Source organism: Scatophagus argus, chromosome 17 (genome assembly GCF_020382885.2).
Source record: "Scatophagus argus isolate fScaArg1 chromosome 17, fScaArg1.pri, whole genome shotgun sequence".
Taxonomy (NCBI): Eukaryota; Metazoa; Chordata; class Actinopteri; family Scatophagidae; genus Scatophagus; species Scatophagus argus.
In genome coordinates, this window is record NC_058509.1 from 11,451,110 (window position 1) to 11,476,084 (window position 24,975).

General features: G+C 41.8%; 1 protein-coding gene across 5 annotated transcripts; it reads left to right on the top strand.

Annotated features, from left to right (window-relative positions):
* The first annotated feature begins 1,438 nt into the window (after positions 1-1,438).
* pum1 (pumilio RNA-binding family member 1) lies at positions 1,439-24,869 on the top strand. 5 transcript variants are annotated; one of them, XM_046418420.1, is made up of 23 exons: positions 1,439-2,224; positions 6,380-6,572; positions 8,001-8,123; positions 9,400-9,468; positions 10,802-10,904; positions 11,784-11,977; positions 12,203-12,375; positions 12,477-12,741; positions 12,843-12,936; positions 13,711-13,809; positions 13,930-14,072; positions 14,490-14,628; positions 14,794-14,928; positions 15,411-15,710; positions 15,809-16,051; positions 17,070-17,340; positions 18,339-18,468; positions 18,683-18,817; positions 19,545-19,682; positions 20,311-20,436; positions 20,640-20,761; positions 20,916-21,108; positions 23,164-24,869. In XM_046418420.1, the coding sequence occupies exons 1-23, from the start codon at positions 2,079-2,081 to the stop codon at positions 23,293-23,295; spliced, it is 3,666 nt and encodes a 1,221-aa protein (XP_046274376.1). In that variant the 5' UTR covers positions 1,439-2,078; the 3' UTR covers positions 23,296-24,869. The 5 variants fall into 5 exon arrangements, with proteins under 5 accessions (XP_046274376.1, XP_046274374.1, XP_046274378.1 ...); XM_046418418.1 differs by having other exon boundaries at positions 1,440-2,224; positions 10,799-10,904; XM_046418422.1 differs by having other exon boundaries at positions 2,085-3,114; positions 6,396-6,572; positions 10,799-10,904.
* The last annotated feature ends 106 nt before the right edge of the window (positions 24,870-24,975 follow it).

Sequence of the window (24,975 nt, forward strand, 5' to 3'; positions counted from 1 at the left end):
GTGGGGTTGTGGGTGGGTGGGTCGCATAATAAAAAGAGGCACGGCTCGTACCTGTTGTTGTTTTAGAATGTGGTGGTGTCAAACTAGAGCAGTCTTACGATTCCCATTCCCAAAGCCATCTTTCCCTTCCTCCGATGCCGTTAAAAACTATTTTCAGCAGTGCACGTGCTGCACTCGTGAGTGTTGTCAGCAGCAGGACGTTGTACGTGGGATCATATCAAAATAAGCTACCGTGTCCGTTGTCCATGTCCATCATAATGAAGGAATGTGCCACCCAGTGGATGTCACAGAGGTTACGTTATATCAGGCTTGTTGGCAGGGTTAACTCACTGATGGTTTTAGTCTTTTCACACGTTTTGTTGGCAAAAAGAAAAATTATAAAATATCACCTGTCTCATCTGTTGAAGTTCTGTGTTGCTACAAAAATCAAGTCAAATGTCCATTGCCAGGATATTTTGTTTTCAGGAAACCTACTGTACACATAATGCTGTTGATTTGGGATGCAGATGGCTTTGGGATCAGGCATTAGTGTGTCTATGGGGGGAGCAGTGGGGATACTGTGCATGTAAATAACCAGCCAATGATTGTTTTGTTGGTTCCATTTAGAAAAGGGGGGTTACATGAGGGGAGTTGGACGGGCTGGGGGACAGGGACACACATCAAGGTTCTTCTTCATACCAGTTTCTCTTGTTCTCTCTTTGGACATCCCCGCGCTGCCTTCTTCAAACTTTTCGGCAGCTAATTGTCCCTGTCGTCTTTCTCACTTAGCTTTTTCTGCAGCTCATTCGCTGATCTCAACAGAAGCAATATAGGAGACCTAAAACTATGTCAAGAACATGAACAGTGACATGCCCTGAGTAGTTTTAGTCAAATTAAGTGGGGACAGGAGGAGGGAGTAATGGAACCAGGTATGAGGTGAAGACCTTAAGGTGAAGTTTGAAATAATAAAAATACACTTTCTACATTAAACACGACTTCTGTTGTCATCTGTAGATACGCATTAGTGTCGCTGAAAGTGAATAAGGGTTTAATAAAACGAGCGCTTTCTCCCTTGATTACATTACATTAATACCTGGATTATGGGGCACAGAATTACATTTTTGCCAGATTAGTTGAAAAGATTATAGAGGCTGGTGATCTGATATTTTACGATGACAATAATGTGATGTATTTCGTACATATTTATACAGCCAAACATTACAGAAACTGCTCTATGATATCCTTCAAAAGAACTTATTTGAAAGTGAGATCACTGTGATCATTTCATTGATTTTAAGCATACTATGGTGTTACTGAAAATTTGTCAAAAATCAGAAAATAGCACTGTGCCATTCATGAAGTCACTAATTGTTCGCTTATTGTTTATAATTCTACAAAAATATTGTAATCATTACATATGTAAAATAATATTAATATAAAAAAGACAAACAAAGAGCAAATTTGTGACCCGTTATTTGAAATTATATTGGAAAAAGATACCATGTCTAAGCATAAAATTATTATATGACTTTATAGGTATAAACTGGACCGTACAAGAATGTTTTGCAGCCTATCCGTAAAATATCCACATGAATGCGAAATGATTATCATTAAGGGCTGCCATGATGTACTCGCATTACGTCATTCACTCCAGTCTACAGCGTCGAGGTCGACCGTGTGTTGCAGCACGGGGCCATGGCTGCCAGGCACCCGGTTACCGTAGAGACCCCGCGACACTGTGTACAGTCCACCCACGACAAGATCACGTAACATCCACTTATTACAATAGACAATTATGTAAACAGAGTTTTCCACTGTAATAACCACTAATGTCATGTGGTCTGATATTCATATACATTTGTGATATTTCTATTGCAGCTTAATAAATCTAATGTTTTTTGTAGTTTAAGTGACATCCTCTGTTCCAATTACACAGACGCGAATATCTTTTTTAAATTATTTTATACGCCATTAATAAATAATGTGAATGAAGTCATAACAGAATCCATTATGAATACATCCCACAATAAAAATAAACTACACACACATAACAAAGGGACCGGTCCGATGTGGCCCTCCCTCCTCTTACAGTTGGCGCAATGTACCGCACGCTCTCTCTCATCCCTTCCCGTCATGCAGCGCTCTCGCCTGCTCCTCCGTCGAGCCGCCATGTTGTCGGAGTGAAAGCCTGGGGTGTCAGAGACAAACTGGGGCCGAAATCCGCGACCATCCACCCTCTGCGCCGGTGAGTATCACTTCCTTTCCGGTCCCGGTAGCACAGGGCAAAGTTTATTCACACATCGGTGCGGTATTGTTGCAATGGCGGCTCTGAGAAGAGGCTAAAGAGGTGTATTTTCGTGAGGCTGAAGCGGCTGCCTCCCTTTCTGCTGCTTGCCTCCTTCCTCCCGTTGTGTCGGTCTTCCGCTCCAGACAGCTCTCGGGCCTTTGTTAGCATCCGCGTCACGGGGACCTGGGGTGCTGCAAGGTCGGGACACAGGTAGAGACCCCCAGGTGCTTATTTATAGTAAAATTAACATGTTAGTGCGTCGCGGCCGCTGTTAAAAACATTGTGTGGAACCCATGTTTAGCCACCGGTTCGTCCGGGCTGAGCTTGTGTCGGGAGGCCGTGTTATTGTTGGTAGACATGGGCAGTGAACCCTCCATAACAGATCCGAGGCTGGCCTGAGTGGACACAGATGCATGAAAATGAAACCCCCGGTATCCACGACGACTGCTTTCACGAAGCGTCTCCACATTCCCCTTCGTTTTGATGTGTCATGTCTGTCAGGAGGGAAATGTTTGGTCTGTGTTGAGACACCTAACGTTATCTTATGCTAGCTGCAGGTTGCCTGCTCGTATTGTCACACCCCTGTCTGTGCCCGGTATGCGGTGGATTGATCCCCGGTATTGAATAATGATTAACCCAGTTAGATTATGGAACCCAGTTCCTGTTTCCCTTTGCTACAAGTGCGACTTGTAGCACAACGAGCCGTGTGCGTTTCGCTTTGGGGAATGGCCACAGCGTTGTGGATTTCCGGGTGTTTCTCCACCTGATGTCGAGCTGTATCAAAAGAATAAAGAGCTAGAATTTCTTTGGAGCTGAATGAAGAGTGGAGCAGGAATACAAACACACGAGTGAGTACATGTGTGAATGATCACTTGGCAGGGTGGTTGGTTTTTGTCTTTTGGGACTGTTTTGCCGGTCAGCTCGTGTTTTTTGCCTCTATGGGGGTGGTGTGTTGCACAGCGGTTTCAACAGACGTGAGAGAAGGCTGCATGCTTTTGAAGACTCATAACGTTAGTGTCAGACACACACTGGCAAAGTTAATTACTGTATATGGTTCAGTGTAAAAAGAACTGCTTGTAATTTCCTCGTGGCCTGTAGGGACACTAATGTGAAACTGGTAATTTTAACAGAGATTAGAGCTTGTTGGATGAGGAGAGGTTGTAAAATACAAATTATATCCCTCCGACTGCTGAAAACCACAGACGCTGTTGTGCTCAATTTGACCACAACAAGCAGATTAGTCCATGTGCATAGCATATTTTTTAGGTTTATTGTTGCTCACGTCACAATGATCTACCCATCCTTAAACGTGGGGTAAATGACAGGGCCCTTCTGACCTTTCAGTTTAATGGCAAGTGAAGCGAGTAACCTCCTTTGTGAAACCATAATCATTTACAGTCAATTAATTTGTTCCTGTTTATGCAATGCACTTAGTTACCAGTTTACTTAGGAACACCTAGCTCTTCTGTCCAGAGAAGTGTGTGTAATATTTAGTCTACCCTCACTGATACAAGTGAGTAGAGCAAAATATTCAAGACACCTCTGAGTATAATGCAGGTACAAGAAATTGTAGCCTCCAAAATGAGCTGAATGTTGAATTATGACTTCTCTAAAAAAGTTTCACCAACATTATAACCTTCAGGAAGATTGGAGTCATTGCAGGACTGCTTATCCTTTAGCAGGATGTACCTATTAACTGTCGACTGAGTATATACTGCTGTGGTGGTGTGACATATCAGCCCTCGTGATGTGAACTTCCACAGTGACTGATAGCAGTGACGTACAGCCCACCTGAAGTCTTGCTTGGCCAGGATTTCATAATAGGAAAAGATTGTATTGGGAAAAGACTTTGAACCATAGAAGGGTGGCAGGCTAGTGACCAATGTGCACATCACTCCAAGAAGTGCCAAAATTTGCCAGTGCTCACCATAGCGGTAATTTTGTGATATCTTGTGTGGAGAACTCATATCTCTGTAGTGGCGTTAGAACTGTTTAAGCTGGTTCCAGCCAGTGACACAATAAAGTTTACAGTGTGTTATACTGAGTGCAGATAGACAGGTTGGTAGTTTAATCGCCTGCCTCCAGGGTAGACTAGTAAAGTGATTCTCTAGTTTATATTATGTACCTGTTGATCCCCGCTCTCTTGTTCAGATTATCAGCAGTAAAGTTGCTTTAATGGCAAATTGCCACTGTGCTCCGATATTGTTAAACCTGCTGTATGATTAATTTACATTTAATTTTATTTCATTAGTGCAATGCAGCAAATTGATGCAGTTCTACATTCAAATTAGACATTACATCAGTTAATTTTATGAGGCAGAACTTTTTCATTCAGAGAAGGGTCTGATTGTTGAGATTGTGTTTTGTGGTGCTGTTGAATTGTACTGCATTATACTGAGGTGTTTCTAATATCCACACTAGTGGACATCTGGCAGAATATTAGAAACCCATACTAACGTTCAAAAGATTTTTTTTTTTTGTATGGCGGTTATAATAGCTTCCATTGGTTTTAGATAGGTGAATTAAATAAATAGGGAACGGAGTGGACTTTGACATTAAATCCAGTTCAAGCCACAGTGATTTTTGGGTTATTGTTTGCATCTCTGGCGTGGCCTAGGGACACACAATATTGGATTTTTACTGATAGCCAATATTTTCCAAACTAATTTTTGCCCAGTGCTGATACATGCACATACCCCCCCACCTAGCGACAGAGAAGATCAAGTGGAATTAACAGATTATTATGCCCAGTCTTATCATGGAGGCCTGTTTAGGGATGCAGACATAAAATACAGTACATTTCAAAATCTACACCTTCTCTGGAGAAAGCTTCATTACTGAGTCAATGGTTTGTGTCACATCTGCATGATTAAAGCATCATCTTATCAGCAGAAATGTTTATTTCGGAACCATACCAATACAAAAAAAGCTATATTTTAGAATGAAAAACAAAAAAGATAAGAGCACAGACAAAAAATAAATTAATCCAAGAGAACCACGGTAGGTCAGTGAATCCCTTTGCTATCATCATTCAGTTAAAGAGAAGGATCCAAATTTAGGAGTTGTTTTGTTCCAGTCCATGTCTGTTTCTTTTATGAATTCTCCTGTTGGATCAGTTCTGTCATGTCTTCATGTTTAAGAAATGATTCCTCTCGTATGACCATGCAGTGAGCATAGAATGTGTGTTTTAATTAAAAGTCAAAAGCTGAAGTTCAAAGTCCGGGTTGTAATGCTCACAGTACTCACTGGGGGCTGTTGTATCCCAAAAACGTAGTTAAGAACTACAAACTTTTGCTATTATATGTGTATGTAAACATGCCCACATACATAATTGCATAGACTCATGAATGTGTGCACCCACACACACACACTCGTATATATGTACATAATAAAGTAGGGAGAAAGTTAGCTTTTCTATGTTAGATATTTCTTTTCCAACTCCAATCTATTCGGTCTTGATGGAGGCTCAGCCAGTAGTTCATTTTAAAGCCTTTATCGACCAAACTGATTGATGTGCCGATAACACTGGGTATTTGATGTAGGCTTGCAGCACATGGATCATAGTTCTATGATTTAATTGCTGTGAACATTAGATAATAAAGTGTAAGGCAACATGCTACACAAAGTTCTCAGTGTTATTGCAGGATGTTGTTAGGAAGATTTGTGCACATCTGCATGCCTAAAACTAAATTCTGTTGCCAGTTAATTAGGTACACCTACACACATGCAGAACTCACATCTTCAATACAACAGCCTTGTCATAAATCTGAAAGGTTACTATACTTGTTTCTCATTAAAATGATTCTTTATCGTCATTTTTGTGGAGTCTTCCTTGTGCTGTTGAATTGTGCTACATTATGTTGAAAGGTGTTTCTAGTATGTTCTCAGTTATATACATGTGCTTTTTTTTTACTTTGACAGTTTGCAGGAGAGATGTATTGGACTGCATTAGTTTTAGATAGTGTACTTAAAAAAAAAAACAAAAAAACTGGCAACCAATCATAGGGTCTTCATCCTTAATGAGTAAATTCTGTGTTAAACAGGTCAGAGCTTATTAAAGCACTTTGTTCGTTCAGTGTACTGATTCAGTGTGCCTTTGTTTGCATGTGACAGATGTGTTTCTTTCCAGACAGGCTGTGGTGGAATGAGCAGTGTGTGTGTGTTGAAGAGGAAAGCAGTGCTCTGGCAGGATTCATTCAGCCCCCACCATAGAACTACATCTCCCAGCATGCCCGTGGTGCTCAGCAGCGGAGGACATGCCCCTCCAACTGGGCAGACCCCTCAGGCCACACCGCCCAGCCAGCAGGTAAGAAAAAAAAAAATTTCAGTCATTAATTCATTCATCGGCTAACATCTGTCAGTCAGAAACAACTCATCATATTAACCTAGTTAAGGATAATGTATCGACACAAAACCCAGTAATGATTGCGTCTTTATAGTTGGTAACAGTCGAAGATAGATTTTAAAAAAAAAAAAAAAGAAAACCGTTGCTTGCTGTGCTGCTTTAGTTATGAGGTTAGCATTAGCCACTTATCCACTACACACTAGAGCTCGGCTCAACTGGATTTCACTTATTGGATAGTACCTGATACGGTACTTTTTTTGCTATCACTTCTTGATGTTCTGAGCGAGCTCAGCTGCTAAGAAAAAGCAACGTGAAAACACTGCAGACCACCGACTGGTCAGAAGCAAATGTCTCTTGCCTGACGCATGACATCCGACACAAACCATGCATTTTTTTAAATGGCCTAGCTGCTTTTAGTATCCACTGTAATTTTTTGAAAATCATTCACTTGACCCAGATTTTTAAAAATGGCACCCTGCGAAGCTAAATCATAGTCATTTGACGAAGTGCAGACTTATCAGAAATCCCTGTGGTTTGATATCCGCCATAACAAGTGCAGTGTCATTTTAAATCCTGGACAAACAGTCTCGTCCATCTGATAAGAATCGGTTCAGTCTGACTAAATGACATCTTGGTAATATGTCCTGCTTCATGCTTTGCGTGTACAGCAAATGACCAAGCCCAGCTGTTTCCAGGACATGTTGACCAGTTCTTTGATGAAAGCTTCTTGTGGGGAACTTGGTGTTTACCCTCAAAATGAGTAAGAGAGGAAGTTGGTGTAAGCTTTGCCAGTGAAAAGAAATACTTCCTCTCATGTGGACCTATTTGAGTTTTGGAAAAGAAGATGTTGCCCAAATTGCATCAACATACAGCACTGTTTCGAAGATGACGAATTTTGAAAACACATATGACAAATTCTCCTTAATATGTAGACATGAGACTGAAAAACATTTGAGTCATTTGTTTCACTGACCTGGCTGAAAAGTTCTGATTTTATTTTAATCTATTTATTAAATCCCACCTGGAGAAAATATTTTTCTTCTTCTTTTCTGTCTTGCTGAAAACTTTTCATTTTGTTGTGTTGTTGGTGTCTGTTTTTTGAAATACCTTTTCCCTCCCTGATACATAGCACATCTCTTTCAGTATCTTTTTGTCCAGCTACATTATATTGATGTTAATTTGTATGTTCACATGCAGTTGAATGCAGCCATGCTCAAGTGTGTCGTTTTCTTTTTTAGCTCAAATCAGTAAAACATCTGTAAAAACTTGAAAAATCCTGGCTATACCTGTGTTTCTCCAGTTTTGCTCAGGAACACTGTGCTTGTTTCCATTGCCAGTAATTCCAGGATAATATGCATGTGTGTGTGTTTGTGTGTGTGTTTATCTTAGGGTGTGGCGGGTGCTGGACGTTCCCAGGATGATGCCATGGTAGACTATTTCTTCCAACGGCAGCATGGTGAACAGCCTGGCAAACATCGCTGGCCCACTGGAGACAACATTCATGACAGCCAGGTGTGTGTGTGTGTGTGAGAGAGTGACTTATTGGTGCAGTTATTGTGTTTTGTCACGTAGTTCGTGCAGACTGCCAAGAAACATTCTGCACAGGAAACTTAATTCTTAATTGATTGTTGTGTAACTACACAATCATGCTAAAATATTAACATTTTCTTGTATAATAGTAAAGTGTAGTGGTTAAACAATTACATGACTTTCACAGTTAGGCTCTAATTTTCAAAACACAAGCATTATTGGCCATTTAATGTTGAAAAACGGGCAAATTTTAACTTAAACCAGTTAGTCTGTACAACACTTAAAGCAAAGAACTTACCGAGTTTGACACTGGACAGTAATGTATATGACAAGTAAATCTGAGGTAAGAACGTTTTTGTCTTGCCACCCCACTATATTTCCTAATATGTTTTTCTACTGTTAATGTAATAAACTGTAGTTGTAATAAAAACATCACATCCTACAGTGACAGCAAGAAGGTTTTTGTGACTCACAGGAGTCCCTTGGAGCTTGTAGAAGAACGTAGTGGTCTGTTCAAAAACCTCTAAAACCCCCCTGTTTGACCTGTGGAACTTTCCTGCTGTTTGATTTGATGAGAAATAAGCCACAACATTTAAAGTGGGCACTTTAGGATGTTAAGCTAAGCTGCGTTCAAATATCAGTCTTGTTTTACATTGTCGGGTTTACCGGCTGAACAGACATGCTGTGTGGATTGTCAGTTCAAGGGACAGTTACACACTCTAAAACCAAAAGTCCATGTATTTCCTCTTTCCTGTAGAGCTCTTTATCCATCTAGATTGTTTTGGTGTAGGGAGCTGACTTTTGGAGATATCAGCAGATGAGATATCTTGCCTTCCCTTAAATGTAATGGAACATGAAACTGCTCACAATAAAGTCTGTGGATTATCTTGACTAACCATGTCATGATGATGATGATGTTTAGTTTTTAAAATGTATTGTTTTTTTGAGTTTTGAGCACCCGAACAAAGTACCATCTAGTTCCATTTTATTGTAGAGACGATAGCTGATGTCTCTGAAACTTGGCTCAACACTACACAGAGTACAAAGTACAGGCTTTATTTGATGCCAATTTGGCCAGTCTTTTTAGTTTCAAAAAACATTTAATATTAGTGTTGCCTGCTATAATGTTTGTCAAAACATTTATGAAAGTATTTACTTATTAACATAGCTTATTGAAATTAAGTTTATACATTGGTTGAGTATGACAAACATTCTGTCATTCTGTCTTTCTGTGCCTCACTGGGCTCTCTGTCTGCAGGTGCGGTCCATGGATGAGCTGAACCATGACTTTCAGGCCTTGGCCCTGGAGGGACGCGCTATGGGAGAGGTGAGACATCAGAGTGGATGGTCAGGGTCACATATGGTCTAGAACAGACCTGGGCATTTTACGGCCCGCGGTCCACATACGGCTCTTTCGGGCATCCCGTTCCGGCCGCTGTATGTCAGTCATTAACGCAGATGAACAAGTATTTATGCCGTGCATGCAATACAACTGTGTTGCTTTTATTTTGAAAAGCGTGGGGTTTTTATTATTTACGTGTGGACGCACGTACTCGTGCCTGTCGGCATTAATTGCCCAGCCCTGGTCTAGAAGAAGCTTAAGTGTGTGACCATGTGGCTTAAGTTCCTGATGAATGTGCATTTAGGCTGTGGTTTCTCAAGTCCACATTTTGTGTTTTGTGACTTGAGCACCTGGCTGAATAGATGCATGGTTGATTTCCCACAAAGAATCTAAACTCGACTAACAGGTAGAGCAAGGAAAAATAAACCGATCCATGGCTTTGAGTCATAAGTAAGATGAACTTGTGTTGGCAGTGTTTTTTTCCCCCAAATTAAAAGCTCTGAAAGACTAGAAGAGATTGAACAGAGAAGCTTTTTGATTTAAGCTGAACCAGCTAGCATTTATTTAAACAGTCCAACATTAACTACTTCTGTTAATGTTGGACCAGTGCCTACATTTAGTTTTGGCTTGCTGAACATAGTGCTGACTGTACATTCATTAGTATCTCTCTTGAGCTGAATATTATTTGTCTCTTATGGACTGTAATATATCTATAATAAGATTGATTAAAATGCTGTTTTTTTTGTAACACTATTTCTTTGTTTTTTGCTAGAGAAGACAGATCAGTTAGGGCAATTTGCAACCAAGAATTGCTGCTTCTTTTTGCCAGAAGATACTGATCAGTGTTTTCCAATAACAAGGTCTTTTTTTAGCGACAAAGGTGCTGACTATAATAGAAAGGAGTGATATGAACAGAGATATTGAGAACACAAATGAGCTGCTGATATGCTATAATGGTGGGTCTTAAACACTGGCTTCAGTCGATAGGTAGTGTGTTATTTTGTTTTTGGTACACTCATTCAGTTAGAATAGCCTGTACTTGTTTGTCTGAGGTTAAAGTACTTCCAACAGATGTGTGTATTTTACTGGATTTGCAACGCAACACTGACAGCTTAGCTCACACACACACAAAGAAAAAAAGCCAAAATAATTGTGCAAGACAAGCTGAGGGTTAGTAATATCTGAGGACCTTTCTGCTGATAGCCAGTCATGCAAACTATTCACTTATTTCTTCTTATTTTTAAAAATTCTTCCATGTACTTGCACTGTGTAACCATTTTTAACCTGGTCTTTTTTTCCCCTGTTGTCTTTGTAGCAGTTGCTAACTGGTAAGAAGTTCTGGGAGACAGACGACTCTGGGAAGGATGGACCAAAAGGGATCTTTCTGGACCAGTGGAGGGACAGTGCATGGGGTGCTTCAGGTATATATACACTTACCTGGCTTGTCTTTGTCATAAGGTGGCAGACAGTAGGCTGTTGAGAATGCAGAAACATTTGTGAAACATGGCACTTTATTTTTTCACACGCACATCCACAAATCACCAGAGCAATCACTGTCTGGTGTTAGAAAATATATATTTAGATTCTTGTCAGCATTAGAAGCTGATGTCAAAGTGAAATCATCTTTATGTTCTCTCAGGTGATGATGAGATTTGAGATTTCTGATGCATCATATAAACACAATGTAGTTATTTCTGCAGGTTTGATGACAAAAAAACCCTGCATTTCAGAATCAGTTTGGCACATCACTTAACAGTTCATAGCTGTGCAAGAAGAGAAGCGTGTTTGTACTTGTAGTACTTTTAACTTTAAATTGTGCATTACATATCTGATGATCTATAGTTTATTGCCACATCACATACAGAATATGTTTCTGACCCAGTTCAAATGTGACAGATGGAAATGCTCTCAAAAAATATATATTTTAGCTCATACCAGAAAGAAAATGTAATAAACCTCTTCAGAGGCAATTCAGATATCTCCAATGCAGCTGTAGGTAGGGGGCACAGTTGCAAAAAAATGTGCAGGAAATTGTAACAGAAGAAATTCAAAACAGGGAGCTTATAATCATTGTTGGAACAAGACACGGACACAAATAAAGTCCACTAAAAGGCATCTGGTAATGTAAGTCAAGGAAACATTCAGACCTTTTTTTGTAAAAACAGATGACATAATCAAATCTGTGTGATGGGTTTTTTTTAGTTTAAATAAAAACAACAGTATTAGCCATTACACTGCCATCACTGAACCATTTATGGATCATGAATGTTATTTATCTGTACTTGTTCCTCTCATGTCAGATCACTCGGTCTCTCAGCCAATCATGGTGTCCCGTCGGCCAGGACAGGGTTTCCATGGCGGAGGTGAAGTTGGGGTGGGCTCGGTGATGTCACCGCGCTCTGAGAGTGGAGGTCTGGGAGTAAGCATGGTGGAGTACGTCCTCTCCTCCTCACCGGCCGACAAACTGGATTCCTGCCTCCGAAAAGGACCCTATGTGAGTCTTTAGTTCTGCTCTCTCTTTTCTGTCCCTTAGTGTTAGTGTCAGGTATTCTGTTTGTCCTCTGTCAACCAAGGATGCCTTTTGCCTTGTTCGTGTCAGTCTGTTCTTGTCGCTCTGTACCTTTGTCTGTTTGCCACCTATAACTGTCAGGTTATCAACACTTCTGTATTTCAGTTTTTACTGTATCTGTTATTTCTCTTGTGTCTCTCTGTCACACAGGGGCAGAGAGATGGAGAAGTGGAGGAGGAGAAGAGGGAAAAGCCAAAGGCAACATTCGAGGGAGAGAAGCTGAAAGAGTTGACAGAAGGTGAAGCTGATGTCATTGGCGATGTCATCAACCCCAATGGGCTGCCTGTGCAGAACGGCCTCGACGTCGACGTCAAAGACTTTGGGTAGGACTTGATGTGTGACACACACTCAGAAGTTGAAATGCTTCATGTCCCTGTAGAGCACAGCTTTTTTGATATAAACTAAACTCCTCCTCATCCCGCAGTCGTCCCCAAGGAAACATACCGGCCCCTGGCCCTGAAGGTGACCTGCTCGGTGGTCCGGGGGGTGTAGGTGCTGAGGGCCTGACGCCCTTGGGAGGTGGTGGAGGCCCCAAACCTCCTGAGGACTTCTCTGGCGTGGAACAAGGTGGGGTCACCATGGACCCCATGGAGTCTGTGATGGAGCCGCTTCAGTTTGACTACAACTCCCAGATGCAGATGGACTCTGCACCCACTGTGGGTTTATTTGATTACACCAACCAGCAGCAGGTGAGGGCAATATACAGAGATAAACAATCTGTCATTAACTCTCAAAGCTTCAGCCAGAATGGCAGTAAAATGTGATTCACATGTGGTTGTGCTGTTGGCAGCTGTTTCAGAGAAACAACGCCCTAGCAGTGCAGCAGTTAACAGCAGCACAGCAGCAGCAGTACGCCTTGGCAGCAGCGCAGCAGCCTCACATTGGTAAGAGAGTGTGTGTGCATGCGTGCGTGTACGTACATGTAAAGCAGGAGAACTGAATGCTCATATCTAAATCTCTTCATTTACATTTCATTTGTCACATGTTCTCACTTCTCAGCTTACTTTTAACTGACACCAAAGAAAGGAAATCTTCTTTTTTTTTTTTTTTTTTACTATTGGGGTTATTTTTGTGATTTTTACCATTATTCCTATTGATTTTTACATTTTACTTCCTAGTTCAGTAGTGATGGAATCACTGCATGCTATTGCAATCACACAACTTCACGACAGAATGTAAAGTGGAACCATGTGACGCAGGACTCCATGTTTCCACAACATTTAAAAAAAAAAACAAAACAAAACAAAACTTAAATGCTCAACTCAAATGCCAGAACAAATGAAGACTTAAGCTGTCACACAAGTCCCATACTTAATGCTGTATAATAATTTTGTATGTTTATTGATCAGTAGCAGTGGGTGCTGCAATTTCTAGTTATTCATTATGGGGTAAAAGAGCACTGAAGTTACAGAAGACAAGATGTTACAGCCTTGTGGTTACAAATTGGATTGCCTTGGGTTAATATTTCTCAGATTTACTCAAAGAAGCAGATAATGCTTAACAACAAAAGAATTTCTAGTGTCTGTGTCTTTATTGTGGATGTCCTGAAGTGGTTATTGTGTAGTGTTTTTTGTTTGTTTGTTTTTTTGTTCTTTTTTCTATGTATTATGTAAAAGCTTTTGACCCTGGTTCACCTTTTCCCTCCATGTTTTCATCAGGTCTGGCCCCAGCATTTGTACCCAATCCTTACATCATCAGTGCTGCTCCACCAGGGACAGACCCCTACGCAGCCGGACTAGCGGCTGCAGCTACACTTGGTGAGGCGTGTGTTTAAATTTGTACCCTTAGCTCCTTTGTGTTCATTAATTTTCCGCAGACAGGAGATGCACACACTCACTGCTGTCCCATATCACCTGTATTTTGTTGTTTGCATTTAGGTCCAGCAGTGATGCCTCCCCAGTACTATGGTGTGACCCCTTGGGGGGTCTACCCTGCCAATCTTTTCCAGCAGCAGGCGGCTGCAGCCAACAACTCAGCCAATCAGCAGGCTGCAAACCAGGGCCAGCAGAACCAACAGCAGGTCAGTCGGCTGCTCTCTCAACAACTGGCATGATGATTGCCACTGGCTCAAGAGGTTTCTGTCAGAGCTCTCCTTATGTGCCAGTTGTAATGTGCATTCAGTCTTATGGCTGCTCTACTTGGATCTCTTGACAGAAAACTCATACCAATAAGCAGGAAATGTTTCAAACTGCTGTTTGTTTGTTGCTCCTGCTTTGCTCATGTTTGCTTATGCTAATACAAATATATCCTAGCTATTTTCTTCTTTGTGGGAGCACATTGTCCATATGAACTACAAGACAGTATGAGCACAATAGAAACTTCAGTCAACAGTAGATCAGATTCCTGCTTTTGTAATGGATTTTGGAGATTTTTTTTGAGATTTGCCAAACAAATGACCGTTTGTTTGTTACCATTTCTGTTTTCATATTTTGTGAAGGTGATGCGTGCTGGGGGCAACCAGCGACCTTTGACCCCCAGCCAAGGTCAACAGGGTCAGCAGAATGACCAGCTGGTTGCAGCAGCAGCAGTCAACTCAGCCCTTGCCTTTGGACAGGGGTTAGCGGCAGGAGTTCCTGGTGAGTATGACCCCCTGCAATACTGGATTCATTGCTTTGACAAAGCCTCCAACAACTCTAGTTGCTCTTGCTGTTACAGCACATTTTCCAGATATCTTAGTTTTAAATATTCTTGAAACTGCTGTTGAATTGCTTAATATTCCTTTGTTGCTGTCTCTTCCTCAGGCTACCCAGTCCTGGCCCCTGCAGCCTACTATGATCAGACAGGGGCCCTGGTAGTTAACACTGGAGCCAGGAGTGGCCCTGTCCGCCTCATGGCCCCTGCCTCCGTCATCATATCTCCCTCTGCAGCACAAGCAGGTGAGAGAAACTAAGCATCTGGCCTGTTGTTCACTTCGGCCAACAGGACAAAGAATTAGTCATGCACACAGTGCATGACGGTGCATGACTAAAGTGTGACAGAAGAGACTAATTCAATGCCATGCACACAGAACGACAGATTGCATATTGTGGTCTCTCAAAATATCTTCTGAATGTCCCTTTTATTCTGAACATGCAATCAAGAGATTATGAGACTGTACCTTCAAGTGTAGCCTTAGTTTTATTTTCTTTTTTTACCAGGACTTCCCAGCAGTCAGTGGTGTTTTCTGAATTCAGACACAAGTATCAGTGACATTAATATTAAAGATGGTTCAAAGAATTGTTAGTGATTGTAAAAGTCTCCCAAAAATGTCTCTCTTGAATCTGTGTTGCACTCATTTGCTCTGATGTTTTTGCTGTTGTTATGATTGTTTAGTCAGAGTGAACTGTTGACTCACTTACTTTGTTGTTCATCCCTCCAGTTGCAGCAGCAGCAGCCTCCGCCGGCGGTGCCAATGGTGGTCTGGGCGGTGGAGCCAACGGTCCGTTTCGTGCCATGACCTCCCAGCAGCCTCAGCAGCAGGGTGGCCCTGGTGGAGCTCTGGGAGGAAGCTCTTTCTACGGATCCTCCTCGCTCAGCTCCTCCTCCCAGAGCTCCTCTCTTTTTTCACAAGGCTCTGGCCAGCCTGGACCAGGTTCTGCCTCCTTGGGCTTCAGCCAGCCCACCTCGTCGTCCCTCGGTGCCACACTGGGGGCCACGCTGGGAGGCTTCGGCACTGCAGGTAAGAATACAACTCTCCTACGCAGTCTTAATTAGTAATTACCATCTCACTGTTCCTCCACGTACAATAATCAAATTTTTATCTTCATCTCCCTCTAGTGGCCAACTCAAGTGGTGGCAGTGGTTCCAGGCGGGACTCCCTGACAGGCAACAATGAGCTGTACAAACGTACGCCTTCCAGCCTCACTCCAATTGGCCATGGAGGCTTCTACAATGGCACCTTGGGCTTCAGTCCTTCCCCGGGCCCTGTGGGCATGCCTCTACCCAACCAGGGTCCCTCTCATTCCCTCACACCCCCACCCTCCCTGTCCAATCACAGCTCATCATCCAACCTCAATCTTGGTAAGTGCATTTGATTTAAGTGTTTGGGATTATCACTGACCGTGTTTTGTTCCACATTAATGGCTCTTGAAGAGCTACTTTTACTATTTTATGGAAACAGTGATTTTGCGCTTTTATCTTGATGGTGGTGTAGTCTTATACCAAGTCATGTTTTGTTCACATATCTTCAATTATTTTTCTGATGTAAGATGAATGTAATTAGATTAGTTTATGTTTAGAGTTTTTAAAGCAGCTGCTGTTCTAGTTAACATGATTGAAAAGACTAAAGTGTAACAGAAGAGACAAGTATTTACCCAACACCTGGTTCAGATGTTGCCTGAGAATAGTCCAGTTTTATGCACTTTCATTACACATCTAATTTTTACAATAACAGTATATACTCACTAAGCACTAGTACACCACAATCTAATGCAGGTCATTAAATTAAATAATTCACAAGTTTCTGTTAAGGATTGTCATAATTGTCTGGATTGTAGATTTCTGTGTGCACTTTTTCTTAGGCTAGGCCAGTTTAATGTTTGACGCAGTGCTGCCATCCAGTGCCGTGTTTCTGTGCTGCATGGCTTTAATGTAATTTTCATGACATCTCCAGGATTTAGTACTGCAGTGTTGTCATTTCTAAAATGGTCCATCTTAACCCAAGCAAGTGATCAATGCAGCAGCATTTGGCATTCTGTTCAATGACGCTGAAATTCATTTCTCCCCTCTCTTTAATGATTAGTATGCACCATGGCAAACAAAGAAAAGCTCGTTTAAAATGTATGACTTGCCACTATGGGATTTACACTTCCCCACCACTCTGGTTATTTGCATGTATATTGGAAGAAAATTAACATTCTGTCTTTTTTTAAATAAAATAGCATAGTTTTGGTTTAATTTTTTTGACTTAGGCCTTGTATTTCTATAAGTTTTCCTCTAATCCTTGACTTCTTTGAGTCTGAACACTATTTGACTAATACTCCGAATCTGAACAGTTCCAGTTCTGATAGTCACCTCCCTGCCCTCTCTGACCCCACAGGAGGCCTGACCAATGGCAGTGGGCGTTTCATCTCTGCAGCCCCGGGAGCAGAGGCCAAGTACCGCAGCGCCGCCAGCTCAGGCTCCTCCCTCTTTTCACCCAGCAGCCAGCTGTTCCCGTCGTCACGGCTACGCTACGGCATGTCAGACGTGATGCCATCAGGTCGGAGCCGCCTGCTGGAAGACTTCAGGAATAATCGCTACCCCAACCTGCAGCTCAGAGACATAGCTGGTCACATCATGGAGTTCAGCCAGGACCAGCACGGCAGCAGGTACGCAAGTATCACTTTGAAATACACAGGACAAAAAAACCCCCACATCAACAGAACACCAGTAAAACATGAAACTTAACTTCCTGATTTGACAGCTCAGCTTTTCATCTCCAGATGGAGAATCAACATCAAAATATGGACCTAAAAGGGGGTGGTCCAGCGGTTTAGGGTTGTATTTCCAAAAAGTTAGTTGGATTGCAAGAGACAGCTCACAAATGAAATAAAAATTGAATCCCTAGATTTTAAGTTTCCCACAGTGCACCTCTTTGTCAACTTGAGGCAGCTCCAAATCTCACAGTGTACAGGGTTGAGGCAGTGCTGGAAAACAGCCATGGTCTCAATACACATTGGTATGTTAGCAGTTCTGCCTCTTTCTGTGATACAGTCCAGAGATGTGCTAATTTGGAGGGCAAGGGACCCTTGAGGCCTCTGTGGGGTCCTGGTTTCTGGATCTGTCTGGGTTAAACCAGATGCAGACTTTTCCACTGAAATGATCTATTAATATGTTATGACGTCCAGTCTGCAACTTCCAGACACATTCTTTCCTCAGCCTCCAACATCATTGTGATTTTTCTTTTTTTTTTTTTTTATCTCTGCTTTTTACCTGGCATTCATCCACCTCACAGGGTTCTCAGTTCATTCTCTTCATCTTTTCTCCACTTTGATTTTCATCTCTTTTTGTCTGACTGTTCCCTCAGGTTCAAGATATAGGAGCAGCTTTCTCTCTCTTTCTTTATACATCTGTTTTGCTTTATTGCTCTGTCACTGTCTGATGTGTTTATTTGTCTTTGTCTTCAAGTTCTTGCAAACTTCGTAAATCCCCTTTATATACTAAGTGGGATTTAGAAGAGCGGCCTCTATACTTTCTCATGAGGCTTTTATATATTGCAAAAGCTAATGAAAATGAAGAAAAACAAAACAAAGTACAAAGGTATCTGTGGAACTTAATATAAAATATATCCTTGGTTAATATAATCCTTATCCTCTCTCTCTTAAAGGTTTATCCAGCTGAAATTGGAGCGAGCCAGTTCAGCAGAGCGCCAGCTTGTCTTTAGTGAGATACTGCAGGCGGCCTACCAGCTCATGGTGGACGTCTTTGGAAATTATGTCATCCAGAAATTCTTTGAGGTGTGTATGAAAAGTTGATTGAGGATTATCAAAGTGTGCAAAGCTTGATTTGAGTCGAATTTAATTCATGGGGAAATCTCAGAAGAATTGCACCTGATTTTTATGTGCTTTATGGCCTATGTGAATGTGTGATGAACGTGGTATTGTGTCACGTATTACCAAATGGATTACAGGATTTACAGCCTTGTTTTGTATGCTTGTGTGTGTGTTTCAGTTTGGCAGCCTGGACCAGAAGCTGGCTCTGGCAGAGAGGATCCGAGGTCATGTGCTGTCGCTGGCCCTGCAGATGTACGGCTGCAGGGTCATTCAGAAAGCTCTCGAGTTCATCCCCTCCGATCAGCAGGTCATCGTAAGTGCACTGCTTCTCATCGCGCTACGTGAAAGTACAGACAGTGGATACATACTGTACATTTTGCACTGAAATTACCTGAATTAAAATTCCTGTGCCGTCAGCCTGCTGTGAATTTGGATTTAAAGAAAACAACACATCCTTTGAAGAATTCCACTTTCAAAGCATACCTGCTATTCAGGTGCTTGTAATTCAATCCTTGATGAGGGTGCATCACTCGTGGATCACTAATTTCTGTTTATATAGCGGAATGCTGCATCGATAAAGAAGTGTGCTCCTCATGCTGAAATGGCAGTTTTTACCTACGTTATGGGTTTTATGTTGGAGCTGCCTTGTGTAGCAGCAGCTTCCTTGCAGGCACTCTATCATCAACTATGAATGAGGCTAATGATACCACACTTTATATGCAAATGTTGAACTGCAGGTGGTAAGATAAATCTTGCTGAATATCAACAGGAAATAGCTTTGCTTAAATTCAGCAGTTTGGAGGGAAAGGTAAAGTGTGAGAGTGATGGAAAAAGGTATCCATCTCTCCTTAATGGACCTCAATAGATTTCTCCAGGGCAACTGTTCAAACCCCGATGTTATTTGTTGGGCTGTGAGCCACCGTGAAAAATGAAGGAGAGCTTGGAAAAATGCTTTCAGGCAATATTTGACTTCTCTGAAACAATTACGTGTCCCTCTCCACATTCTCACTCTTCCTCGGTCCTCCTCCCCCTCCCTGCAGAGTGAGATGGTGCGGGAGCTGGATGGCCATGTGCTGAAGTGTGTGAAGGACCAGAACGGTAATCACGTGGTGCAGAAGTGTATCGAGTGTGTCCAGCCTCATGCGCTGCACTTCATCATAGACGCCTTTAAGGGACAGGTGGGTCACACACACACACACACACACACACGCGCACACACACACACAGTATTTCCACATTCAGTCACTGAAGCCTGCTGGCATTTGACTGACATCCATTCACACGCACATAATTTAACTTGTGTGCGCTCGTACGCTGTCACCAAGCATATTGTCACTGCCACAGTACAGACACACACATTCAGTCCTTACGAGGGACGGTACGTTGCCATGGCAACAGAAACCTCAGCCCGGTGGCAAGAGCCATCTTCTATCCACCAGCCAAATGTTACATTAGCATGAAGTGTAAAACAAAAGATTTATGCATTTGTTAGATACAAATGAAGGTTTTAGTTTTAAGGAGTCACTCTGGCAGTGAAAGTGAAATCTCACTGAACTGTGAATCTGTGCCTCCTCACACAATCAAATTTGTTTGTGTAACTGAAAGCAAGTCAGGTATTTGCTTTCACCTTCCCTGCAGGGGTGGGTTGGGTGTGTCAAGGTATGCCTGTTTGGTGTTGTAATCCAAGCACCCTGCACCCTTTAAGTGTTTGAGCAAATGTAAAGTAGTGTTCATCTCAGTGCTCTCCAGCACTGCTGGGTGTACATGTTGACCACATAAAGATGTGCAATGATGTGCCCCTCTCAGGTCTTTGCCCTCTCCACTCACCCTTACGGCTGCCGAGTCATCCAGCGCATTCTCGAACACTGCCTACCTGAACAGACGCTGCCTATTCTAGAGGAGCTCCATCAACACACAGAGCAGCTTGTGCAGGTAACACACACACACACACACACTTCTTTTGTCTACCACCAGTTATGTGTTTCAGGATAGTCACACACACTCTTTTTGGCTTAAATAAAGCTTCTCTCAGTCCAGATTTTTGAAGTTGGCTTTGTGTTTGATGTGACGTCAAACGCACCAGCTGGTGTCCTCACATTTTAGTCAATGTGTCTGTGTGAATTTGTTTTATTTAGGACCAGTATGGCAACTATGTCATCCAGCACGTTTTGGAGCATGGCCGAGCTGAGGATAAGAGCAAGATAGTGGCTGAGATCAGAGGCAACGTACTGGGACTCAGCCAGCACAAGTTTGCAAGGTAAATACCAAAATACCAGTACAAACACATGCAAGGTTTCGGCCTTATCTTTCTCTCTTCTTTGGAAAGGGTTTTTTCTTTCGTTTTTCGCCTATTGCAGCCAGACTTTGCTCTTCCTTCTTTCTGAATATGCCCCCCCCTCTCTCTTCTCTAGTAATGTGGTGGAGAAGTGTGTGACCCATGCATCACGGGCGGAGCGGGCAGTGCTGATAGATGAGGTGTGCAGCCTGACTGAGGGCCCCCACAGTGCCTTATACACCATGATGAAGGACCAGTACGCCAACTACGTGGTTCAGAAGATGATTGACGTGGCAGAGCCCACCCAGCGCAAAATTGTAATGCACAAGGTAGGTGGAACGAAGAACGTTGTCCTGTGTGTCGAGTAAGGGTATTCTGTTTAGGATTTTTGGGGCCAATTAGTGATTGCTGAAAGCAGTAGTGGCTGATGTACATCTGAATTCCAAATATTCTTTGTTTACTATATTATCATCAGTAGTTAGTGGCAAGATTTAAAAAAAAAACCCACAAGTAAACAGTATTAAAATGTTATTGTTGTATTATTTTTGCATTTTGCTCAACTTGAAGAAACATGTTAAAAACAAATAAAGGGTTATCTGTAAACTGTTAACAACAAAGCAAAATTCAGAGAAGATATATTGGATGCAGAATTTGCTGAACAGTCCCAGGCTCAGTTGTCTCAGTCTTTGCACTGAAGTCTTTGAGTCCTGAAGTCATGACTTTATTACTTGGTCACTGCTTGTATCTGGTTATTTTCATCTCTGACATACTGAAGTTTGGTTACACTGATATAAAGTGTCTGTAACTCCAAAGTATTTTTACCTCCAAACTGGACTCAGCTGAAGTACTTTAGTTTTTGCTTTTAACTTGTTGTGTTGCCACATCAAACTGCAATTCACTGTTGAATGATTCATGTTCCTCTGAAGTGAAACTGTCCTTATGGGTGTTTAGCTCTGTGTAAGCTGTTAGCTTTGTTAGCTCTTAGCTCCCTTAGCCAAACAAACCACAGGTCTATTTTGCTCACTGGTTGCTAACAGCTAACTAGCTCTCCTTTTGCTGATTTCTGTATGGATTTGCCACACCCTTTGGCTTTAACCAGTGCAACATGTTTGCAAACTGTTGAAAACTGAGTGGATAGCTGGGTCAGTATCATGGGAACATTTCACAATCTGCATGTATTTTGTAGTCTTTGCGCTGAATAGCCAGTGATGGTAACAACATGCCGTGATCAGTGCTTGGTTCAGTTTGCAATTTACTGAGCGTCTGTCTGCTGTTCGTGTCCTTCATTCTGCATTTTAGTGGCGCAGAGAGAAATTCTCTCACATGTTTGTCTGACTGGCCTTTATCGAGAGCACCGATCAATTTATTTATAGCGTATATCAGCTGATAACGATCAATTCAGTCGTCCCATCATTCTGTCCATCAGAATTCTGGCATAATGGAGCATGCGTCTGTTGATTTTGCTAGAATTATTTATAAGCTGTTATAAGTGGAAGTCTTGCAGGAGGCAGATGCAAAACAGTTGGTGATGCTGTATTGAGGAGAACGGCTATCAAGCATGCGATGTTCAGTGTTACAATTAATGTCTCTCTGTGAATATATTCCCTTCATAGCAATCAAACGACAGAATCCACATGCTTGAAGGGTTGAGAAAGTAATTTATAGAGTTATGGAGATAATATTCAACCTTTTTATTCACTAATTATGAACATGCATTTGAAGGTTATCATGCAAACACAGTAAATTCAGTGGTGCTGTTGTTCTGCAAGAAATATTACATACCAAGCCTACAAGTATGTTTGTATTCTAGATTATTCATAATCATCTACAACCAGTGTGTCTGTAGAAGAGGGGCCACTTTAACCCATTAAAACTTGGCAAAACTCGGCTGAAGCTTAAAGTCGTTTATTTTGTCTCACCAACAAAAAACAGAGGTGTATAAATTGCAGTGATACAAAATGGACATGCAAGCAAATTTAGTTTGAAAACAATTATCACAATTGTCTTTAATTTTGTTTTGACTCAGCACTGGTTTCAGCACTAATTATCAACCTTTAGTATCCCTGAAGGAAAATTAAAGCATATTTCTGTCAAGCCAACCCTTCATTTACCTGCAGATAAGTAACTCTTAATCAGGTCACCGGCGTGATTGGATCCCTACACAAGGACACAGAAGCTGACAAATCAACAAGTGATCCTTCACTTTCAAATAAATTGGTGTTGTTGTTTGATGTCCACAAAAACAATCCAGATCTTTCTTTTTGTGGTAGTATGGAACGTCTGCACAAATGGAGGCGCATCTGTCAAAAAGCTTATGTTGGAAGTACATACTCCCTGCATCCATTTTGAATATGTCTGACATGTGTGTTTGTGTCCCTGCACAGATCCGGCCCCACATTTCCACCCTGAGGAAGTACACGTATGGAAAACACATCCTGGCCAAGCTGGAGAAGTACTACATGAAGAATGGTGTTGACCTGGGCCCTCTCTGTGGCCCTCCTAATGGCATCATGTAAACCGACTCCCCTCCCCCCTGCCTCAAATCATGTCTGTCACCTGCCCTCCCCACCCCACCACCACCTCACCTTCCTGTTTCTGTCTGACCCTTGAGAAGGCGTCCTCCCCCTCGAAATCCTACTCACTGAGGACATTGAGTATCCCTTGTATCCCTTTTTCCATGACAACCCTTTGGGAGGAGCCTGTTGCTACAGGCAGCCTTAGTTTTTGTCAGATTTTGTTGCACCTCCCCCACCTGAGCCCAGGCCTTCTGAACTGCAGGGGGGGGTGGAGGTCAGGGAGTGGAGAGAAGTGAGACCTGTTCCACTCATTGCTCCACTCCCTCCTTTTTTTTTTGTCTCATTTTCCTTCCATTTCCCTTTTTTTCTGATGAACTCAAATCATTTCACTTTTTGCTACTGCTGCACACACAATCCTTTGCCCTCCCCATCCTAGCTATTTACCACTATGAGATGGAACAAGTATTTAATTTGTCTGACATCACAGAATCATAGACGAATACACACACACACACACACACACACGCCATCAGCTAACCAGCAGACAGATCATTTAGCATGGGAGATTCGTTTTCTGGTCTTGCTTCTATAAATATAACGTGTATACTTGGTGTAGACCTTTGCATATATATATAAATATATATATAAAACTTTGTAGTTTTTCTGGGTTTTGATGTTGAATCTGTATCTATAATGTATCCTAGTAGTGACCACATACTTCTGATTGTATAATTGTACATTTGTAAACCCTTGTAATGTAAAAGTGCTTTACCACCCTTTTTGGTATGAGAAGAAAAAAAAGAAAAAAAAAAGCTCATTCTGGGGGAAAAAAAAAATCTTAAAAAAATCCCTGTGCATTTCAGTGTATATTCTCACCTCCTTGGTTGTGACATATGAGTTGTTGTATATTGTAAATTGTAATATCAAATTTTTGTTTTGAAAAGCCCTTTCTATACAGCGTAGTACTTGTACAAAGATTCGCCACGCTTGGTTTTATCTTTATCTTGTCACTGCTTAACTTAAGACGTCGATCTCCCACTGACTCCCAATTGGACACGTTATGTTAGACTTAGTGGTGTCTTCTGGTTTATGTTGAAGGTTTTGGTTTTTTGACCTTTTTTTAAGATCTTTTTATAGGAATGCTTTACCCCATGAAATGTGTCATGTGTATAGGTATGCTGGCTGGGTGGGAGAAATAAATTTTACTCATTAACCCCCCCCACTCCTCCTCCTTGAATTATCCATGACTGTTTTCAGAGGGGTAAACCCATGGATTGTACAGAGGAGATTCTTGTGTTTTTGGCATTTCTCTAGTGCTGTAAGTGCTGTATCATACTGTCTATGTCCTTTTGGGTGAGAGAGGCAGCCCGCCATAGCGCGGTGTACATTTGGAGCAGCCTTGTGTATATTTACTACGAGCACACCTGTAACCATATGTGTATAGTTAACAGAACCTGTGTATGCTTATTGCCTGGGCAACTATTTTTTGTAACTCCTGTTGTAGATTGTCTCTAAACAATTGTGTGATCTTTATTTTGAAACCAAACTGAACAAAAAAAACTTTGAAAATCTAACCGTCTCAAGCGTGCTTCATTGTATGTGTTGTATGTGCTTGCACAGGCTGAGCGTAGAGCAGACACACACACTGCATTTATTTTTAAAAGGTGCAGAAGACCAGCT

Bases quoted from the DNA above. Each gene is read 5' to 3' on its own strand.
- pum1 (XM_046418418.1), top strand. From the start codon at position 2,079: ATGTACCGCACGCTCTCTCTCATCCCTTCCCGTCATGCAGCGCTCTCG. The intron at 13,810-13,929 runs GTGAGGCGTGTG...GTTTGCATTTAG, and splicing joins AGCGGCTGCAGCTACACTTG to GTCCAGCAGTGATGCCTCCC. The intron at 14,929-15,410 runs GTGAGAGAAACT...TCATCCCTCCAG, and splicing joins TCCCTCTGCAGCACAAGCAG to TTGCAGCAGCAGCAGCCTCC.